The 18,165-nt window shown below is 55.1% G+C and overlaps 1 protein-coding gene across 1 annotated transcript in view; it reads left to right on the forward strand.

Moving 5' to 3' along the window:
- Nucleotides 1-546: 546 nt before the first annotated feature.
- ITGAE (integrin subunit alpha E) overlaps nt 547-18,165 on the forward strand; it is a 45,271-nt gene continuing 27,652 nt past the window's right edge. Inside the window, exons 1-15 of the mRNA XM_069483106.1 lie at nt 547-562; nt 825-942; nt 8,961-9,052; nt 10,282-10,349; nt 10,751-10,868; nt 11,066-11,218; nt 11,633-11,748; nt 12,384-12,535; nt 13,220-13,373; nt 13,985-14,135; nt 14,594-14,661; nt 15,696-15,834; nt 16,546-16,688; nt 17,009-17,149; nt 17,769-17,993. Of these exons, the coding sequence (XP_069339207.1) occupies nt 547-562; nt 825-942; nt 8,961-9,052; nt 10,282-10,349; nt 10,751-10,868; nt 11,066-11,218; nt 11,633-11,748; nt 12,384-12,535; nt 13,220-13,373; nt 13,985-14,135; nt 14,594-14,661; nt 15,696-15,834; nt 16,546-16,688; nt 17,009-17,149; nt 17,769-17,993 (1,854 nt within the window). The remainder of the gene's footprint in view (nt 563-824; nt 943-8,960; nt 9,053-10,281; nt 10,350-10,750; nt 10,869-11,065; nt 11,219-11,632; nt 11,749-12,383; nt 12,536-13,219; nt 13,374-13,984; nt 14,136-14,593; nt 14,662-15,695; nt 15,835-16,545; nt 16,689-17,008; nt 17,150-17,768; nt 17,994-18,165) is intronic.

Genomic DNA, 18,165 nt, shown 5'->3' on the forward strand with positions numbered 1-18,165 from the left:
GGATCATTCAGTGTGTTTTGACAAATGCCCACACCTTTGTAATCCAAACTCCTATCAAGACATAGGGTATTTCCTTAACCCCAGAAAGTTCCTTCTAGTCCCTTGCTGGTTAATTCACATCCCCCAAGCAATAATAGATTACTTTTACTGGTTCTAGAACATCATCTAAATGGAATCATACAGTAGATACCCTTTTTGGAAGCCTTTTGGTCAGCATAATGATTTTTGAGACTCACCCTGTTGCTCTGTGTGTCAGTTGCTCATTTTTTCCCCCCTGAGTAGTATTCTGTTATGACTACACCGCAGTTAGTTTATCCATTCTCCCACTGATGGGCATTTGGGCTATTTCCAGTTTGGAGCTGTTTTGAATAAAGCTGCAGACATTTTTTTCCCTGGCTCCTCATCAGTCAACTTGAGCCACAGGTATTTTTGAGGACATGTGTTTTCTTTTGGGTCACTTGCAGGGGGTACAGGGATGGGATGTTTGCCAGTCCTCTCTGAGGCTCATGGTCAACTCCAACTTTGGTACGAGACACAGTGATGAGCATGGGCTATGCGACAGGTACAGAAAGTGACAGTAGGAGGTGTGAGGAGGTGGGAGAGCCCGGGAAAGCCTCCCGGACGAGGGGGCTCAGGTGTCGGCACAGCTTGGTTTAGCAGGAGCATGAGAGGCTCTGGATCAGTTACACTTGTGTCCAGGCCTATAAGATCCTTGCAGAGTCTCACTTTTCTCAGCTATAGGACAGGTTAACGACACCGCAGGGTTTGATGGAATAATGGCAGTAAAAGGCCTCTTTCATCAAATGTTCCTCTTTTCCCCACAGGCCTGGCCCCCGTGGTGGCCTTCAACGTGGACGAGTCCCGGCCCTGGGTCACACCCAAGGGAGCACCTTTTGTGCTCAGCTCCCTTCTGCACCGAGACCCCAGCACCAGCCGGACCTGGTGAGTGGGGCCCTGCTGGCAGGAGGCCTGAGGACCGAGGGGGCTTCCGGGGGCCTGAGATGGCCCTGGAGAGGGCCTGGGCACGCCACCCCACAGCCTGGGGAGAGCTCCTTGCTCCTTCAGAAGGGCAGGCAGGAGAAAGAGAGACGGCGTGAGCGGCTGTGAGCAGCAGGCCAGTCTGCGGCGTCCACAGAGCCCTGGGCCCCTCCCCTCACTGGCTCTGTCCCCGCCCCACTGCCTGGGGGGAGGGGGGACTTAAAAATTATTTTAAATAAAGTTTTGCCTCTTACAAAAATAACACATGCTCAATGTAGAAAATTTGGACACAAAAATAACAAAGAAAAAATTGAAAATATGAGGCACCAGAGAGCAGTGGTTAAGAGTCAGGCTGCTCTGGTGGTCGTGGTTCAATGATAGCTTCACTCCGTATTTGCTGCGCAACCTCCGCAAGGCGCCCAACCCTGAGCCTCAGTTTCTCCTTTCTACCATGAGGGTGGTGACTCACCTGCCTCGCAGGCTTGTTGCAAAGACTGAGATAATGCACGTAAAAGCACAGTTTCTGGCCAAGATAGTGCTCAATATACATTACCTTATATTTTACAAATACCATCTGTACCCACCCATTAGACAGGCAAAAAATGTAGACTCGGACCACACAGTGCTGGTAAGGATGTGGTGAAGCGGGAGTGTGTGGGGGTGTAAGTCGCCGTCACCACCTTGGAGTGCAACGTTGCCATATCTGGTAAAGCCGAGGATGCACGTGGCCTTTGACTCAGCAATTCCACTCCCAGACACCACCTCTAGAGAAATGCTCAGACGCGTGTAAAAATCTTCATTGTCGCATTGCTTGGAATAGTGAAAGTCTGAAGATATTATGCACCGTTAAGAAAATAGGAAAAATAAGGTGTGAATCATTCAACGCAATACTAAAAGCAGGTCAAATGAATGAAAATAGCGCAATGGTTTTTAACCTGGATCAATCTTGAAACATACTGTGAGGTGAAAAGGGCAAGTTGTTGAATTATATATACAATGATCATTCGCTCAGCGAATACTGATGGAGCACCTGCCCTGTGCCAGGCCCTGCAGATGCGGCTGTGAGCAGGCTACAAGCAACAGTCCCTGGGCTCAGGGAGCTTCCGTGTTGGCCAGGGGAGGTAGATGACACAAATGAGTGAAACACACATTCTATCCGGTGGTGATCGTGGTGGCGCGCTGACGTGGGAGCTCGTCTTTAGTTAGGAGATGCTCTGAAGTGAAGGCTCATCCGAGACTCATTTCAATTTCTCTTGTGGATTTAAAATGACTTTTAGAGCCGTGTTGTTTTAAAGCCAGGATCTGGTCAAAGTTCATGCATATTGCTGTGTCTCTTTCACCTGTTATAATCTAAAGCTATCATTCCTCCCATTGCCCCCTGTTTTTCCCAGTGGTCATAGGGCTTTTTCTGTGCTTGCTCTGCCACTGGGCCCAGCCCCAGGCTGGTTGTGTCCCCACCCCACCCCACTGCTTTGCTTCTGGTCCCCGCATGGTCCAGGACTTCCTTCACACGCAGCACATGTGAGCAAGCTCAGGGGCCACACAGGTTTTGGGACAGAGCCAGGTGGGCACTCAGGGTTCCCCCTGAGCAGAGCAGAAGCCCTGCTTGGTGGAGGATGGGTGGGCAGTGGTGGCTTCTGCGGCAGCCTCATAGGCCCTGAGACTTGGGCCATGATCCCTCCAGCCAAGCAGGCTTGGACCCTGTGATACTGTGAAATACATATTTGGTATTTTAAGACCAAGTATATATTTCACAATATCACAAATAAATATGTTTGGTCTCAAAATATGTACTTGGTCCTATTTCCTGGTATATAACTCCTGAAATTCTTGGCATCTCCAAAGTAATAAATGTCTTTTTGTATGCTGATGAGTTGACTGCTGGCTGGCAGCCTAAGGATGGGGGCTGGTCACTGGGAAGACCCAGGCAGGATTAGAGGGTCGGGGCAGGGAGGGGAGAGGGGCTGAAGGTTAAGTGCATCACCAATAGCTAATGATTTAATCAATCGTGCCTATGTAATGAAGCCTCCATAGAAACACAAAAGGACAGGGTTTGGAGAGCTTTGGACAGCAGAACAGGTGGAGGTTCCCGAAGGGTGGTGCAGAGAGAATGTGGAAGATTTCTCTGCCATACTTTGCCTTATGCATCTCTTCCTTTGTAATATTCTTAGTAAGAAACCAGTAAGCATAAGTAAGTATTTCCCTGGGTTCTGGGAGCCACTCTAGCAAATTAATCAAACCCAAGAAGGGGGTCGTGGGAACCTTGGTATACAGCTGGTCGGTCAGGAGCACAGGTAAAACTACCTGGGGCTTGCAGTTGGCATCAGAAGTGGGGGACAGTCTTGTGGGACTGAGCCCTCAACCAGTGGGGTCTGAGGCTACCTCCAGGCAGACAGTGTCAGAATTGCATTGAACTAGAGGACGCCTCGCTGGTGTTGGCAGCTGAAGACTACGTGCTTGGTGTGTGGGGAAAACCCCCTCATACCTGCGGTCACAGAAGTATTGTGCGTTGTGAGAGTATAGGAGAAACTGAGTTTAATTTTTCCTACATCATCAGAGACCCCTTTCTGGACCCTGGTTTCGTCATCTGGTTTTTTGTTTGTTTGTTTTTGTTGTTGTTGTTTTGCTTTGTCTTTTTTTTTTTTTTTTTTTGAGAGAGAGAGAGTCTCACTCTGTTGCCTGGGCTAGAGTGCAGTGGTGTCAGCCTAGCTCACAGCAACCTCGAACTCCTGGGCTCAAGCGATCCTCCTGCCTCAGCCTCCCGAGCAGCTGGGACTACAGGCATGCACCACCATGCCCGGCTAGTTTTTCTATTTTTAGTAGAGTTGGGGGTCTCACTTTTTTTTGTTCAGGCTAGTCTTGAACTCCTGACCTCAAATGATCCTCCCTCCTCGGCCTCCCAGAGTGCTAGGATTGCAGGCATGAGCCACCACCCCTGGCCTCGTTTCCTCATCTCTACGGTGAAAAGTCTAGTCACCATTAGATTTAAGTGGTACGGGCAGGGCCGATTCGTTTGTTCATTCATTCAGGAAGTGCTTATGCAGGATCTACTCAGTGCCGGGCAATGTTCGGGGAATAAGAGGGTGAAGGAGACGTGGTCACTGCCCTCGTGGAGCTCCTGGGCTCGTCAGGGAAACACACAAGTCAGACAATGACAGAGTGATGACAGCTCTGATAGGGGACGTCCAGGGTACTGGGGGGACGTGGAGGTGGGTATGTTCTTCAACATCACTCTAGAACTCAGGGGTGAGTGGGAGTTAGCATGAGAAGGGGTGGGAAAGGGAAGTCCCAGCAGAGAGAACAGCTTGGTCGAAAGCCCGGAGGCCAGCCTGGGAACCGAGGTCAGGGAACCGAGAGAGTGTCGCGTGGCTAACGCTGAGCGTGATGAAAAATAAACTGCGGGAGGCAGGTGGTGCTTGTCACCCCCGCGCCGAGAATCTGGAGGAGCCAGAAGGGTTTGAAGCAGGGAGGGGTGGCGAAGTTGTCAGGGAGCTTTTGGCTACAGAAAGATGAATTACAAGTCAATGTTTGTTGTGCTTTGTTTTGGTAAAATTTTGTTAACATACGCCACACAGAAAAATGCCCAGACATAAGCGTGTGGCCGGGTGACCGTCCACACAGGGAACCCCCGTGTGAGCAGCATCCAGATGGAGAGGCCGTTGGCAGCCTCACAGAAGCCCCTCTGAGTCCCCTGCTCCCATCCAGACACGTCGCCTGCCACGAGGAACCTCCCTCTGGCTGTCGTCCCTGAGAGGCGCACAGTGCGTGCTCTGTTGCGTCGGGCTCCTCTCACTCAGCAGAAGGTCTGTGAACTTCATCCACGGTGCTGCCTCAGGCAGTAATGCTCCTTCTCGTTGCCAGAGATCGCCACTGTGACCAGAACTGGTGACGGGCGCCTGGGCAGTTTCCTCAGGCTGTGATGAATGGCACCGCTGTGCGCACTTCTTTCTCTGGGGCACGCGCCCAGGAGTGGAACTGCTGAGTCCTGGGTTATGTGTTGGCTCAGCCTTCAGTTTTCCAAACTACTTGCCGCGCACGAGCACGTTTCAGTCTGAATTATCTGTGACGTCTCCTTCCCAGTCCCTGCTCCCTATACCCCAGTGGATCCCGCCCCAGCTCCAGGCCCCACAGACTGCAGTGTCCCCTCCCCCAGAAGCCTAAGCCCAAGGTGCATGAGGGGTCTGAAGCCCCTGGATGGAGGGCTCTGGGCCCACCAACGGGTGTGGGGACAGCCCGGCTCGGCTCACGGAAACCTCCCTGAACACCTGCTGAGGCAGAGAGGGGGCTCACGGGTTTGAACGTGCTGGGAGGAGGATGTGGTGGGAGGCACTTCTGGGTTCCTGCCGTGTGGGTGATGAGGCTGAGCCCACCGTGGCGGAGGCAGGAAGTGCGCTGGCTGGCCGCTGTGGGCCAGAGAGAGAGGAAGGGGCTCGGCTCCCCTCTGAGAATGACATGTCCCTCTCACTCCTTCACCCTCTTTCTCCCTAAGATATAACACACCAGGGCTGGCAGCATCATGGGCTTTGGCCGCTGCAGGGTGTGTGGGTGGGACATACAGAAGCTGGGAGACCTGGGAATGGACTCTGAGAACAGGGACAGGCGGAGGACAGGTGAAGGGGTGCTGGGGCCAGCCCCGGGGGTAAGAGGGCCTCTGGGGCTGTCGGCTGATGGCCTGTACTCTGTCACAGCTGGTCAGTGTTTAGTTGGTTGTCAGCTCACAGTCAACAAACCTAGAGACCACCAGCTGTGGGGGGCAAAAGGGGTGGGGAGCAGAGACAGCGCAGGCCATGTAATTGCATGACTGTAATGTGACTGGCAGTCTTGGGGATCTGCAGTGCCCAACCTGCACAGCTGTACCTGGTGGTCTCTTGGGAGCTCACAGTCTGGGTTCGGGACCCAATAGTCAGGGCTGCCTAGAGGGCCTGGGGCGGGGATGGAGTTGCACCCTCCTTTGGGAAGGCTTCCTGAGGAGCTGGTGTTGGGATGATTGTTCCGCAGGAGAAGGAGGTGGCAGGTGCAGGCAGGAAACAGCTTGGGCAGAGGCTGCTCCAGGCCTGCACCTACCCCAAGACGGGGCCTGGGGTGGAGCCCAGTCCTGAGCCCACCCTTTGTGGGGGAGCAGGGACCGGAGTGCTGGGCCCAGGGCTGAGGCTCAGGCTGGGGAGGGGTCTGGGGAGAGAGGCAGGGCTGCTGAGGATGTGACCTCATTTGGGGGCTCAGCTGCACAGCCTGCACCCAGGAGCAGATCTCAGCTGCACCAGCCCTCTGCCCCTCAGCCCTGTCCCAGTCAGTCCCCTCCACTGTTGCCTGTGCTGTCATTCAGTAGCCATTCAACAAATACTCACTGAGTCCCTGCTCTGTGCCGCACTGTTCCAGGCTCTGGGAATAACACGGTGAACAAGAAGGACACAGGGAACTTGCTGTCTAGTGGGGGAGATGCATAATGAGCCAGTAAACAAGTAAACAAGATAGGATCAGATGGTGACACGTTCTGAGAAGGAAATAAAACAGGGCAACACGAAGCAGAGTAACTGGGTTGTGAGGCGGGGCTGGTTAGAGAAAGCGTTTCCCAGGCGGTGACAGTTGAGTGAGGTGCAGGGAGGAGAATAAGAGTGGGAGGGGAGGGTTCCAGGCGGAGGGAACAGCACGCTGGAGGGCCTGAAGCAGGAAAGTGCTGGCGACTGGCTGTCCCAGGGACTGAGGCCACCACTGATGGGAAAGACAAGGTGTAAATCTCATGAGTAAATTAAAAACCAAATAAACCCCACAAAAATAACACGAGGCTATTACCATAGACCAGCAAGATGGTGGCGGCCAGGGTGGGGGCAGGGAGAACGGAGAGAGGAGATCCTCCCTAGATAAAATTTGGAGAAAGAACCAACAAGGTTGGCTGTTGGAGTAGATGTAGGGGATGCGTGGAAAGACAAAGCAAGGATGTTCCCCAGGCCTCGGGCTTTGGAACTCAGGGGTTGGCGGAGCCATTTGTGGCCGTGGGGAAGATGAGAAGGAGCAGGCTCGGAGGACAAGACCACGGGTTCGGTTTTAGATGTTCTCAGTCTGAGAAGCCTATTAGACAGGGGCAGTTGGTTATTGCGTTAGTTTCCTGTCACTGCTATAACAAGATACCACAAACTGAGTGGCTTTCGACAACACAAATTTATTATCTTACAGTTCTGGAGGTCAGAGGTCTGAAACAGGCCCTACTGACCTAAATCAAGGTGTCAGTGGGGTTGTATTCCTTCTGGAAGCTGTAGGGGAGAATCTGGGGTGTTTCTTTTTTCTTTTTCTTTTCTTTTCTTTTTTTTTTTTTTTGCCTTTTTCAGCTTCTAGAGGCTGTCTGCGTTCCTTGGCTTGTGGCACCTTTCTCCAGCTTTAAGCCTGAAGCACAGCATCTTCAAATCTTTTGTTTGTTTGTTTGTTATTTTTTACTTGTCTCTGACTTTGAGAAAGATTTGTGATACTTCCCTCTTAAGGCCTTTTATGCTAACATTAGACCCATCCACATACTCCCAGATAATCTCCCCATCTCAAAAGCCTTAATTTAACCCCATCTAAAAGCCCCTTTTGCCATAAGAGATGACATATTCACAGTGCTGGGGATTGGGACGTGGACTTCTCCGGGGGCCATTATTCTGCTTGCTACAGCCGCGCTGGTCTAAGGGCTGGGGGAGGGGTGCCGGGGTTGCAGAGGTAAAGGTGGGATTTCAGCATCCACAGGTGTATTGACCTGGAAGGGGTCACTAGGGAGAGTGTGCTGGCAAGGAAGACAAGGACAATCCCCAGGACTCTGGTGGCATTTAAAAGCCAGACAGCAAAGGAGTCTGAGGAGGAGTGAGGAGAGAGCAGGGGAAGTACGTTCAGAAGAAAGTTTCAAGGAGGAGATGGTCACTATGTTCAGGGCTGCTGAGAGGTTGAGAAAGATGAGGGCAGAAGGAGTCCATTGGATTTGGCAATGTGGGGACCACGGGTGACCTTGACAAGAGCTGAATCAGAGGGCGGAAGTCAGCTTGGGGTGGGTTCAGCTGGGGTGGGTGGGTGCACAAGCACAGGTGTAGGCTTTGTTATCATCCTGTAAACCACGCAGATATGTGAATATGTTTCATAATTTTAAAAACGGTAGAGTGATGGGAGTTGAGGAAGTGGAGCCAGTGCCTCATGCTGCCCCCCACCCTGTGCTCTCTCGTCTGGCCCCCGCCTCGCCGCAGCCACATCATGACCTTTGCAGAGCAGACACTAATCCTGTGCTTCCCCTTTATAAAGTCCTCTGTGGCTTCCTACTGCCCGCAGCACAGAGACCTTGGGCTTCGTTCACGGTTCCCACCAAGCCTCGGGTCCCCTTCCCCACCGGCCCCTACTTCCAACCCCAGCGCTCACTCTCGGTCTCAGGGCAGCCCAGCGCTCCCTGGGCAGCACAGACGGTGAGAATGTTTAGGCTGACACCGGACTCTGCTGTCTCCCTGGTCTGGGCGTGGGGTGGGGGACAAGAAGTGTGCAGTCAGGAATCACATCTCCTGAGGCACCCACCCTGCAACCCCCAGTTCTGTCTGACCCATAGCAGGGGCACCAGTGTGCTCTTCTAGGGAACTACTGTCGCCAGTGAAGCCAGCACTGCCCCCAACAGAGCCAGCGCTGCTGCTGGTGGCTTCCTGGTTCCCCCACCCCTACCCCCACAGGAGAACAGAGTCTTTATTCTCCACCACTATCACCCCCATCTCTGTCGGCAGAGAGGGGTTGCTTTAACCCTTTCCTGTCTGGAGCTGTGCAGAAGTGGAGGCTGAGCAAGTGTCTTCCCTGTAATGCGGAGTCGGCAGTGCCGAGCTGGGAATCTGCCTGCCTTTCCCAGGTCTGGGCCTTCTGCACAGCCTGCCGGACAGGGAGCCTGTGGGCCTGTGGGCCTGGAATGGGAAGCCTGTGCCTGGGCAGGCAGGGAGGAGAAGGGGATGGCCAGCCAGCTCAGCTTTGCTGTCTACCCTGCCACTCAGGCTCCTGGTCACCAGCCCTAGAACCAAGAGGACATCAAAGCCTCTGCATCAATGTTCCCTCAGCCATGATGAAATCCTTTGCCAACCTGTAGGTAAGTCAGCCCCAGCTCCAGGGAATGCTCCCCAGGACCCCCTTGCTAGGAATCCCACTCAATCCAAATCATTCCAACACCAACCCCACCTAATCCAGCCCATCCGCTCCTAGGCTTTAATACCAAGCCTTCCCTCCCAGTGCCCAGTCCCATCCCAACCCAGCCCTCATCGCCAGCCCACCTTTCCTGATGCAGTCCTAGCAACAGAAATGGTACCTAAAATGTATTGAGTATTCACCATGTTCCTGGCACTCTGCAAAGAGCTTCATTCACTTTTAATCCTCAAAACCACCATTTACCGGAGAGGAAGCTACAGTTCAGAGTAGTAAAGTCTTTTGGTTGCCGGTATGACAAAGGTCACACCTCTAGTGTTGGTGGCAGATTCCAAACCCTAATCCACCCCAATACAACTCATCACACCTCAACGGAATTCAGCCCCACTTGTTCCAGTCTAAGGGTGGCCATCGTAGTGTCTAGCATGGCCCCTGGCGTATGTTAGGCACTCCATAAATGCCGTTTGAATGAATGCATGACCCGATTCATTCATTAACCAAACTCTGCCCGTCCCACCCAGTCCAACTCAAGTCTCATATTTACTGCCAGCCACTTGGCTGTAGAAGTAGAATCCTTGTCTCCGTGAGAGGCACTGAGTTGAAGAGAGTCAATCTCTGCCCAGACGAGTGCACAGCCCAGCAGGGGCACTGAGTGAGTCTGTGACTCAAAAATAAGACGGTATCCTGAGGCCCAGAGTCAGAAGGCAGAGGAAGGAGCTAGCACTTTTTCCCCTGAGGTGTGAGGCAGGCAGATCCCCCTGGGTGGGTCTCTGAGGCTGGAGGTTCCTTGGTCCCCAGAGTCAGTCTTGCAGCATCTTGCACTCTCCCCTGGCGCTGTGCACACCCACCAGCCGGCGCTTCTCTACCCACCCCCCACCAGACTAGGAGCCCTCTGAGGAAAAGCACCAGGTCCCCCCACCATGGGTCATGGGCTGGGCTCAATAGATGAGTCAGTAGACGACTGAGTCAATAGATGAGCCGTAGGGACAGGCACTTTGCCCAGGTTGTGTGCAGGCCTGTCCTTGGAAGCCTCCTTGCTCCAGCTTTCTAGAAGCTGCTCTGAATGACCACAGTTCCTCATGGGGCTCAGACCAAGGTGGCCCTGTGCCCTCTAACCTTGGCTCTGGGGTGGCCTCCCAGCATGCCTCCCTCCTTACCTGGGTTTAACTGTTTCAGAGCATGTCCACATCCCAAAGGGAAGGCACTGGGGAGTGACAGTTGTCCGGAACCACCAAGGTGTTCTGGTGAGTGTGCATGGGCGGGAGGACAGGGGGTCTCAGGGAGGCTGGGGCTAACCCGTGGTTGACCCTGGCATTGATACCAGTTCTAACTGGTATGTTATTCCCGGGGCTGAGCCCAGCTGTCTCCCTGGTGCTAACCCCGGGGCTGAATGCTGCTCTGACTGCCTGTGCTGATGCCAGGGCTGACCAGGTAGTCCACGTGACCCGGCACACCCACCCAGGGGCTGACTTCAGCTTTGACCCCAGCCCTGACTCCCGCCCCTGGCAAGGAGTGAGCTACCCCCTGTGTCGCCTGCCAGGTTGAGCCACTGAGTTCTGGGGTGGGTGTGATAGTGGGGCTGTGGCTAAGGAACATGGGGGTGACCCAGCCTGCCTACACCCTCCCTTCCTTCCCCTCTCCCCAGGTATGCATTCAAGTGCCAGCCCGGCGGCCCCACAGCCTCAGCTCAGAACTCACAGGCACCTGTAGCCTACTGGACCCTGACCTCCGTCCCCGGGCACAGGCCGACTTCCTCGACCTTGGTAAGGACTGGACACTCACTGGCCTTGGAAAGCTCTAAAGAGAGTCCCTTGAGTCTCTAAGGAGAGGCACCAGCCCATGGAAGATGCAGAGGGACACAGGCCCCATGTGAAAGGCAGCAGGGCAGAGCTAAGTGTGAGCAGCCTAAGGTGAATATGGAGGCTTTCTGACTCTGAGCTCTTCCATGCGTGTTATACAGAAAGTCTCCTGGATCCGGGTGCACATGTGGACACTGGAGACTGCTACAGGAGCAAAGGAGGCAGCATGGGAGAGCACGAGAACACAGCCAGGCAGCGCCGGGCTCTGGAGGAGGAAAAAGAGGAGGAGGAAGAAGAGGAGGAAGATGAAGCTGGTGAGAAGAGGCAGATCTGGGTTGCTCCCAGAGCCTGTCAGAGCCAACCCCCAACCTGGAAGCCTCTAGGGCTGAGAGGAGCCTCAGCCTGAGAGATGGCGGGGGAACAGTGGCTGGATTCTACAGGCCTGTCCAGTCCCAGCTCTGCCTCCTCTATCTTACAGATGGGGAAACTGAGGCCCAGAGAGTGGGAGTGATGGGAGTGTCAATACAGCAAGTCAGAGCCTGAGCAGGTTCAGCTCTCTCTTTGCCTCTGAGACACTAGCTTCACTCTTGGAAGCTTCCCTAACTTCTTCCCTGAGCTGAGCCCTCAGGGATTGAGTGGGGGCCTGTGCCCTACAGGGCAGGACATGCTGCCCTCACGCCTGCCCTAAATCCCATGCCTGCTCCTGACCTGCTTGTTGTCTTGGCCAGGCACTGAGATTGCCATTATCCTGGATGGCTCAGGAAGCATTGATTCCCAAGACTTCCAGAGAGCCAAAGACTTCATCTCCAACATGATGAGGAACTTCTATGACAAGTGTTTTGAGGTGAGTTCCCTAAGAACTGGCTTCATGTAATTTATCACGTATCTATTGCTGTGTAACACGTTACCTCAAAACAACCATTTTATTTGCTCACAACTCTGTGAGTCATATGTTTGGGCTGAGCTCAGCTGGCGGTTCTTCTGTTGGTCTTGCCTGGAGTTACCCTGCAGCTGCAGGCATCTAGTTGCTTGACTGGGGCTCGATGGCCTAAGATGTCCTCACTCATTTGTCTGGGCCATGTGTCTCCAGCAGGCCAGCCCAGCCTCTTCATGGCAGCAACATTCCAAGAGGGCAAGACCCAATGCATGAAAACACTTTTCAAGTCTCAAATTACGTCACATTTACTGATGTCCATTGGTCAAAGCAAGTCACGTGGCCAATCCCACAGTAGTATGGAGGGGACCACACAGGGAGTCAGGAGAAGTCTGTGATTCACTGGGGGCCCTTAGTGTCTCACCCTTCTCCACCCCTACTTGCTTAGAGAATTCATTCTGCCTTAGTATCTCCTTCTGCCCAGGGATAAGGTGGAATGGGTGGATTCTCCTGCTGCTTCCAGGGGGAGCCATCCCAGGGGCAAGGGTGGCCTTGGCATTGCACCTCTGCCCACCTCCTCCCCCACCTGGGCCCCTCCCCTCCAGTGCAGCTTCGCCCTGGTGCAGTACGGGGCAGTGATCCAGACTGAGTTTGACCTTCGGGACAGTCGGGATGTGATGGCCTCCCTTGCCAAAGTCCAGAACATCGTTCAAGTGCAGAACGTCACCAGGACTGCCTCAGCCATGCAGCACGTCTTGTGAGTGTGAGGGCAGCAGGATTGCCTGAGTGTCTGCTGGGTGCCGACTGGGGGCTGTGCCCAGAGTCTCCGTGGCATTGTGCCTGGGAAAAGTGGCTGGACAGAACTGTGAGGGGGGATCGGGGTTCCAGATTTTCCCTGGCAGAGAGGGAATGTAGGGAATGACACCCCAGGACTGTCCTCCAGAAATTCTTCCAAAGACCTCCTTTGTGAGAGGCAGTAGAGCACAGAGTGCTCAGTGGACTGGCTGCCTGGGTTCAGTTCCCAGCTCTAGTTTGTATCTGTGTGACCCTGGGCAAGTTCCCTAACTTCTCTGTGCTTCACTTTCCTCACTTCTAAAATGAGAATAGTAATAGTACTTGCCTCAGAGATCTTCTGAGGATTAGATGGGTTAAAATATATACAGTGTTTACAATAGTGCCTGGCACATAATAAGTGCTATGTAAGTATTGGCCGTCATTTTAATATCATTACTATCCCCCCCTCAACACATAGGGAGTAGACTAAGTGCCATCCAGCAGCTCTCCTCGCCGTGTGGCACAAGGGGCATCACCACCCTTCTTTGGGCCTTTTGGGAGGGTCGAGAATCCTCCCCAATTCTGATATAGGTCAGTGAATAAATCCTACCCCAGAGCTCAGCCATCCCTCTGGCAAAGTTCTCTTCCTTCACTCTCCCCTGCTTAGAGACAACATCTTCACACCAAGTGGTGGCTCCAGGAAAAATGCATCCAAAGTCATGGTGGTGCTCACTGATGGTGACATATTTGGGGACACCCTCAACCTCACAACTGTCATCAACTCCCCCAAGATGCAGGGTGTTGAGCGCTTTGCCATTGGGGTAAGAGCTGGGAGCTGGGAGGCACCTCCTGACCCTGCACAGCTGGGGTGGGGGCAGCCAGGGTTCTCCAGAGGGGCTTCTGTAAGCAGTTTACCCAGACCCTGCTCTGATCACAAACACTCCTCTCTCCCTACATGCTCGCCTGCTCTGCTCCCCCTGCCACCCACAGAGGGCTCATTTCCCACTGGTGGTCACAGCTTGCTCACCACATAGTGCTGGGAGTGCCCACAGGAAGGACATCATGGTGGGGGGGGACCCTGCAGGAGGGGTGCTGGGCCGAGCCCCAGGAGGCAAACAGGAGTAGCTGGCCTGGGCCGTGGGGGTTGGCTAGAGCTCTGCAGGCAGAGGGAACAGCACATGCAGAGATGAGAAGGAGCCTGGCATGTTCAGGAAAACACATGTAGTTTGGTACAACTGGAGTTCTTCCCAGGGTGTATGTAGGAGAACAGGGAATGGGGAAGGAAGGAGGAAGGCAGGAGTCAGGCCACGGAGGGTCCAGAAGGCCAGGAGGAGGGGCTTGGCTCTCTCCCTGGGCCTGGCGAGCCCTCAGAGCTTGAGGAAGGCAGCCAGCCCCCACAGTGCCGACCCACTGACCCAGGGCCTCTGTGCAGGTGGGAGCTGCGTTTAGGAACGTTAAGACTGACAGGGAACTGAAGCTGATCGCCTCGGACCCTGATGAGACCCACGCTTTCAAGGTGACCAACTACACGGCGCTGGATGGGCTCCTGAGCAAACTGCAGCACAACATCATTCGCATGGAAGGTGAGGGCTCCGGGGGCCAGGCCACCCTGCGGCAGCCCCCTCAGCATCCAGCAGGAGGCTTGAGCCCTGTGCCCAGGCTCCCCCTCCGTGCGACCTGCATGTGGCATCCTGAGCAACTTCCCTCATCTCCCTGCGCAACACTATAGCCGCCCTCACTCACTTCCAAAGCTCCGATGGACTGAACTGGTGCTGGAGAAACACGGGTGACTGGGGCATAGTTCCTTCTCCCAGGAACTCACAGATGAGTAAACTGAGGCCAGGAAGAGGGAGTAAACTGCCCAAGTCTACTCAGCCAGTGGTTGCTGAAGGAGAACCCGGGTCTCTACTTGGCCTGGTGCTTTCCCATTACCCCAAGCGTCTTTCCCTCTGGGGGTGAGGACAAGCTCGACCCTTCCCCAACTTGGTCTCTCCCTTCACCTCGGCCCACCGGATGTCTCACCAGGCTTCTTGGCTTCCAGGCACAGTTGGAGACGCCCTTCACTACCAGCTGGCGCAGGTTGGCTTCAGCGCCCAGATCCTGGACGAGGTACGTAGCCACTGCAGCGCCAGGCAGTCTGGCCCACAGAGGAGGGCCCCAGTGACACCTAGGGATTCAGGGACTCCTGGCTCACAGCGCATCCCTGTATGATGCCTCTGAAGGAGCTGTTTTAGGATAAAGGAGACACTTGTGCTTGCTCGCCTTAGTCTGGAGTGTTGGGATAGGTGGAGGGTAGCCGTATTTATCAGAGACCGTTTTGTTCCATGTGCTCAAACATTGAGTAGTTGCCCTTAACATGGACGAGCAAAAAAGGATTTGGCTGGGCCAGCCTGCCACGCAGGTTGTTTACTTCTCCTGGAGGGCACACTGTTCCCTACAGATGGGGACAGGTACAAGGCTCCGGCAGACATGGTCCTTGCGCATGGTGGAAGCACAGTTAGCACCTTCACTCATCATACTTATTTTTATTTTTATTTTTATTTTTTGAGACAGAATCTTGCTTTGTTGCCCAGGCTAGAGTGCTGTGGTGTCAGCCTAGCTCACAGCAACCTCAAGCTCCTGGGCTTAAGCAATCCTTCTGCCTCAGCCTCCCGAGTAGCTGGGACTACAGGCATGCGCCACCATGCCCGGCTAATTATTATATATATATATATTTTTTAGTTGGCCAGATCATTTCTTTCTATTTTTAGTAGAGACGGGGGTCTCGCTCTTGCTCAGGCTGGTCTCGAACTCCTGACCTCGAGCGATCCTCCCGCCTCGGCCTGCCAGAGTGCCAGGATTACAAGCGTGAGCCACCACGCCTGGCCCTATTTTTATTTTTAATCATACTTTTTTTAATGTTCAACATCTGGGCCCATGGTCGCTTTATGGAGATACAGCTGCCCTGACAAGGTCATGGGTACAAGGCAGGAACCAATGTTTGCCATCTAGCCTTCCTGCATCGCTGGCCAGGTGGGCACTGGGCCATGGAACACTCCCCTTCCCCCAGCAAGACTCACTGAGCCTGCCCGTGGAACTGCGGTCACTGTGGCTGGCTCCTGGGTCCCTCTCTCTCATTTGGGACCTATCCCTGTCCCCTGCAGGGGCAGGTGCTGCTTGGTGCCGTTGGGGCCTTCGACTGGTCTGGGGGTGCGCTGCTCTACGACACGCGCACTCGCCGGGGCCGCTTCCTGAACCACAGTGCGGAGGTGGACGCTGAGGCTGCGCAGTACGGCTACCTGGGTGAGGGCAGGCCTGGATGCTACCTGGGCGAGGGCGGGGCCTGGATGCTACCTGGGCGAGGGCGGGGCCTGGAGGCTGCCTGGGCGAGGGCGGGGCCTGGAGGCTGCCTTGGCGAGGGTGGGGCCTGGAGGCTGCCTGCGCGGGGGCGGGGCGGGGACAGGGACACCGAGGCTACGAGGCTACGCATTACGCTGCACTTTATGCTTCCTAGTGGGGATGGGTCCGGGTTGGTCCATGGGCTGAGGGGCGGGGCCTGGTCGGGGACCCTGAGGTTGAGAATTACTCTCTTGTTGGGGACAAGGTGTGCTAGGTACCCGAAGCAGAGCACCCGGTGGCCCTGGGTGGCTGCCTAGGGGAGGGTGGGACCCCTCCATTAATAATAGTGCTGGGTGTCCACACACCCCTCACCTCTGTCCTCATCGAGTGCGCGTGCGATGAACGGGAGTGGTGAATGTGTGTGAATGAGTATTTTGAGTGAAGCTGTTTAAGTGACAGTGTATATATGCGTGTGGTATCACATCTGTGTGGTGGGGCACGTATGTGTGACTGGCGACAGTGCAACAGCGGGAGCACTCGCTGGTGCCGATTTTTACAATGATGAGAAGACAGTCGCTCCTATTTTGCCCCCCTCACCAGGCCACTGGGAAGGTGGAGGGCGAAGGGAGGGGCCGGTGGGAGCCCCTGTTCACAGCCGCACCGTCCTCGTGCCAGGTTACTCCGTGGCCGTGCTGCACAAGGCCTGTGGCCTCTCCTTCGTGGCGGGGGCTCCACGACACAAGCAGCGTGGGGCCCTGTTTGAGCTCCAGAAGGCAAGTGGCAAGGCCAGCTTCCTGCCAGTGCTGGAGGGAGAGCAGGTACTTGCTGGAGAAGACCCTCCCCCCGCATTACAGATGGGGGATCTGGAGGCCCCAAGGGGAAGGGACAGGCCTCAGGGCCCACAGTGACTCAGGCCCAGCCTGGGTAGAACTCGGTGGCCCTGGTGTCTGATTGCCGGGCGATTTCCCCCATTGCGGGGGACTGGGCTGCTCGCCCAGTCTCCTGTGTTACTCTAGTGAGCAAACCCGTATGGAGCTACCCAAATTTGGTGGGCGGGGAAGAGCACAAGCAGGCGTCTAGCCTTGCTGAGGGGCAGAGAAGGGGCCTCTTTGTGAGCGGCATTCCTCCTGGGCTGTAGATGGGGTCCTATTTTGGCTCTGAGCTGTGCCCTGTGGACATTGACATGGATGGGACCACGGACTTCTTGCTGGTGGCTGCTCCATTTTACCACGTCCACAGAGAAGAAGGCAGAGTCTATGTGTACCGTCTGAACAAGCAGGTGGGAGAGTTACTCGTCCTGGGTTCGCTGGGGCTGTGGCTACCCAGCCTGGCACAGAACTGAAGGAGGCTGGGGGTGCCCTGGCCCTGCCTTGCACCAGCCGGCAGTGATGTGGTGCTCAGGGTGCACAGCTGTGGGTGGGAGCTGCTCCACTCCCCTCCCACTTTCTCACCCAAAGGCAGTTGTTGGCAACATCCTTATAGCTGCACGGCTGACAAAGTGCATTTTGTGCATGCTCTCACTTGTTTCTCACAGTAACTATGGGAGGTAACTGCCATCCCATTTTACAGATGAGGACTCCGAGGCTCAGTGAGCCTCAGTGATGTTGAGACTTTCTCAGGTTTACCCAGAACCAAGCCCAGAACCCAGGCCTCCCAGTTGCCAGTCCGGCACCCCCACCCGTGGGAGCAGAGGGGGACAGGCTTTGGGTCCTGAACATCAAGGCAGGAAGACCCCAGTTTGACCACTGGCTCACTGTGTGACCTCGGGAAGGTCCCTGGCCTTTTCTGAGCCTCAGACTCCCTGCTGGAGAATGAGAATCGGCAAGCCCAGCGAGTGTGCCTCCCGGGCGACACCCGGTGCCGCTTCTCGAGAGCTGAGTGGCTTGTTTGCTTTGCAGGACGGATCCTTCTCCTTGGCACGCGTGCTGAGTGGGCACCCTGGGTTCATTGATGCCCGCTTTGGCTTTGCCATGGCAACTGTGGGGGACATCAGTCAGGATAAGCTCACAGATGTGGCCATCGGGGCCCCCCTTGAGGGTTTTGGGACAGACGATGGTGCCAGCTTTGGCAGCGTGTACATCTACAACGGACTCTGGGATGGCCTCTCTGCCAGCCCCTCGCAGGTGACCCGTCGGGCTCTCTCTTGCCTCTCCGGGGCTCTGACCTCCCCCAGATGTGGACCTGAGCCCCAAGTCGGCTCCAGTCCTAAGTGCTGGGCAGGCCTCAGGGGTTGGGAGTGCCCAGGGAAGCAGAGAAGTCCCTCAGGCTGGTGGGAGGTTCCAGGCCAGGGCCACA

The sequence above is a fragment of the Eulemur rufifrons genome, chromosome 9 (assembly GCF_041146395.1).
Source record: "Eulemur rufifrons isolate Redbay chromosome 9, OSU_ERuf_1, whole genome shotgun sequence".
NCBI lineage: Eukaryota > Metazoa > Chordata > Mammalia > Primates > Lemuridae > Eulemur > Eulemur rufifrons.